The sequence below is a fragment of the Chaetura pelagica genome, unplaced genomic scaffold, assembly GCF_000747805.2.
Source record: "Chaetura pelagica isolate M959 unplaced genomic scaffold, ChaPel_1.0 scaffold158, whole genome shotgun sequence".
NCBI classification, from domain to species: domain Eukaryota; kingdom Metazoa; phylum Chordata; class Aves; order Apodiformes; family Apodidae; genus Chaetura; species Chaetura pelagica.
The window spans coordinates 118,959-122,897 of record NW_009954182.1 but is presented as its reverse complement, the minus strand read 5'-3'; the positions used below and the strand labels follow the sequence as shown (position 1 = coordinate 122,897).

The 3,939-nt window shown below is 39.4% G+C and overlaps 1 protein-coding gene across 1 annotated transcript in view; it reads right to left on the bottom strand.

Annotated features, from left to right (window-relative positions):
- Positions 1-2,368: 2,368 nt before the first annotated feature.
- The window catches only part of ZMPSTE24 (zinc metallopeptidase STE24), a 25,737-nt gene continuing 24,166 nt past the window's right edge, over positions 2,369-3,939 (bottom strand). Inside the window, exons 9-10 of the mRNA XM_010002908.1 lie at positions 2,902-3,045; positions 2,369-2,593 (exon numbers count right to left, since the gene is read on the bottom strand). Coding sequence (XP_010001210.1) covers positions 2,369-2,593; positions 2,902-3,045 — 369 coding nt within the window. The remainder of the gene's footprint in view (positions 2,594-2,901; positions 3,046-3,939) is intronic.

Here is a 3,939-nt window from a genome sequence, read left to right as displayed (position 1 = left end):
GGGGCGCGGCCTGTCTCGCCGCAGGGGCTGCCTGCGCTGGAGTCCTGGCTGTTCCTGCAGGTGCAGCGGTTGCCTTGAGTTCACAGGTTAATTTCATCTCGGGCAAATCTCACAGAAGCCCCGGTGACTTGTGGCAGAGCTCATTTCCAGGTCATGCAGGCCTTCCGAGCACATCCTTGCAATCATTTTACCAAGCTGAGCCAACGAACAGCAACTCACTCTCACACCATCAAACTGACCTGTGCATGCAACTCTTCCACAGTTTCCTTGCATACACGTGTAGTCCAGTGTCCTGCTTTGAGCCAGGATGAACAACTTTCTTTTTACTATTTTTTTTCTTCAGTGAGCTCTTTTAACTAGTAGTAAGTTTTCCAGCCAGTGGAATGGAAACACTGGAGTGTTTATGTTACTGACAAGACTCAAGGTCCCGTTTTTACTCTGCCAGCTCAGGGGCTACCAGGAGAACCGGCCCCCCCCCCGCAGGAGGCTGAGTTAGACAGCAAAACTGGCCAGAGATATTCCATTCCATAGAGCTACGTAAGCTCAGAGGAAGGACAGAGATCACAAGACAACTTCCTTCCTGCTTCTCCCCTTCTGTTCTATCCATGGACGTAGTCCTCCTTGGATTTAATACTTTCACAGGAACTATTATTTCTTTCATTATCCTATGTTATTCTCTTATAGTTTGTGTTTAGTCAGATTTTTGAAATAGCCACAGAATTAATTTTTGAGTGTAAGTTTCACCCACGGGGTGAGACAAAAGGTTTTCCTACAGCACATTTAACATGCTTTCCATAGGTTTACAAGAGCCAGCTTCTCAAACTCAAAACTTTAGACTTTTATCTACTCTTCTGAATGGACAGATTCAAGTTAATCCTTTCAGTTTTAAGGGCCATTATTAAATGCAGTTAATATGACAAATACATGCTCTCCATATTTGTAAAACTGTCTCCTAAGTCCATATCTACAGTTCAGCTTCATATTCACTAGGATATAAACACAATAAGGCATAAAAAGGGCTTCCAGAAACACCTGACATCTTGCTGCACCTGAGATCACTGTGCCCATCATCCTGTAAGGCATTTTTCCCTATAATCAAAAAAGCAAATTTAAGCTAACTGTGAAGTCTCTGAGAATACTCTGACATCTGGAACAAGAATTTACATTGACTTCTCTCTTTGTAGAGAGATGAGCAGAACATTTGAATTTACTGCAGATATAACACCTGATTTTGATATGAAATACATGCATTCAGTCTTTGTATGGCACACACAAACGTGTCGTTCACTTTTATCTTTATTTCAACAAAAGTAAATTTAATTCCAGCTTTCATTGGAAAAATATGAGATAATCAATGCAGAAGCCATTTCCACAATTACTCCATTTGTCCTTCACTAACCTATATATGAACAAACTGCCTTGGGCTATTTATATCATAACAACAAGAAGAAATATTTTCTAAGTATTCCAGCACAGCTACTTCATCTTAACCCTCAGTGGAGTAGAGGACAAACCCCTTCAGAATGAAAGTGTGGCTCTCATGTACTGTCTGAGTAACTGGACACTTCCACAGATACAAAATATTTAGGTAAAGCACAACAAAAAGGAGGAATTGAGGTATGGAAAAGCTGTTAACCAATCTGTTCATAGACCACTTTTCTCTAACGTTGTGATTCTTTATAACATCCTTCCACACCCCCAGCAGCACAGTACAGGAGAAGCCTGATCCCACTATAATGCTACTTAATACTGACTAGTGCTCATTTTCAAGGAAGCCATGGTACATTTCCTCAGCTGTAATTCATCCTTCTTCCCACTCTTCAGAGGAAGTAGCATTTTCAATTACAACAGACAGTAATCCAGGAGAAAGGCCTGTGCTTGCATTCAGCTTTTAAAAACACAAGACAGTGACTGGTGAGTACAAGTATTAATACGCAAGAAAACGTTATCACTCAAACCCTCTTCACTGTGAAGAGGGTTGAGACTAGGAAGGCTTACAGAATACTGAGAGTAAGAAAGAATCAAAAGCAATATTCAAGGCATACACAAACTGAAGAAATGGTGCTTTGAAGTCCATACATTTTTTTCCCTACCTTTACAAGACTTACAGTGTGATACAGAGATAAAAGCCGGTGTGTATGTGGGGAAGGTCTGCACTTAGTACTTTTTCTAAATTAAGTTCCACAGTTTTGTTTTTGTTAAAAAAAGTAATTTATAATGTAATACCTGTTTCAGGATTCTTTATATCTGTGGTGCTGTTAACACTGCACTTGACTGGCATTATCCATTTTTAAAAAGAAATTTAAAAGCAGCTCTGAACTTTGCTTCTGGGATGGAAGCACAATCTGTGAACCAACAATGATTCCTGTCAATCTTGCTTTGCATCTTTCAAGGCCTGAAGTCTTTCTAAAAGGGGGGGATGGGAGTAATGCCACATTGAAAATAGCCAGTCAGAAACAGGGAATCCTAAATTATCTTTGTTTAGCTTGATCAAAGCAGAATATAGGTCTTTAGCTTTCCCAAGCTCCTTGGCAAATGCATCTGCTTGGAACTCAAATCGTCGGCTTAACACAGTCAAACAAAACGAGAGAACCTGTGGAGAGAAATATGTTACAAATATTATAAAATTCAGCTGTCTACAAGATCTGTACAGTATCGGAAAATACTCCTGTATCTTCCCGCAAACCACACATCTCTGTGTCTGTAGAATAACCTCACTAAGGTTTATCCAGGCCACACTTGACACTGGGAGTCTTACCCAACATGGAGCACTAAGACTACTTATTAAAATTAAATTCCAGATAGAGCCCACAGAAACTTCAAACTTTACCCTTCAGTCAAAATAAAATCTTTATTTAAATAGCATGATACTTCAGCATCTGTATCTTGTAAACAATTTACCTCATTGTAAGGTGAAAAAATGAATTGGAAAATAATCATCAAGCCTATCAGGGTAGGCTGGGTGTCATAGAAACCAAATGCAGCAAAGAGTTCTTTTCGACCAATTAACACCGCAAACAAGAAGAAGCACAGGAAGGAATTCATCTAGGGAAAGGAAACAACATTCTTGATTAAGATGAGTCTAAAACATGGCCTACTCATACTACATATTTGCATAGATATTCTACTAAAAAATTACTTTAGAACTAATATACAAAGAGGAACAAGCAGCTGGCCTTTACCTGCTTCCTGTGACTGCATGCAATCTATTTTCTGTCAGGGCAAAGAAATATAATCTAGGTAGTAAAGGAAGATGAAAAGACACAAGGAGGGAAGGGAAAAGGAGGAGTATGGCATAGAATCCATCTCCTTGGAATTAAACATAGGTTCCAAAAAGTTTAAAACCAAACACATTTTGTCTGTGCTGTGTCCTACTTCTATTGCTGAAAACAACCTACACTTCAGTCCAAGCTATGCACTCCTGTGTACAAGCACTGTTCTTGCCTGGCTTTTCAGAGGCCAGAGGCAGAGCTGTGCCTCACCGAGTTCTCTAGAGAAGATCAGTATATTTTCAGTCAGTTCAAGTGGCTCTTTCCTCTTTTTAGAGTACTGTAGAAGGTGCCAGAATATTCTTTGTTATTGAAACACAAAGGACAGAAAAAAAAAAGAGGGATGGTTGTGGCAGATCAACAGAAAAAACAGATCAACAGAAAAAGTAGAAAACATTGCATTTTTGAAAACTTCTGGAAGTGAAGATAAAAATCTACATATTGCAGCAAAATAATAGTATCTAGGTACTAGATACCTAGTATCTATCCATCTAGAAAGGGGATCCAAAGACAAAAGTTACATGAGTTAGCAGAGTAACAAAAGCATCATAATAGTAGGGATCAAGACTGATGTTTGAAGTTGGAAGGTACCTTCAAGCAGAAAGCAAGAAGGACCCCATTGAAGTGTTCAGTTGCATTCACCAAGAAAAAGCCAGTGTGGAAAGGGAAA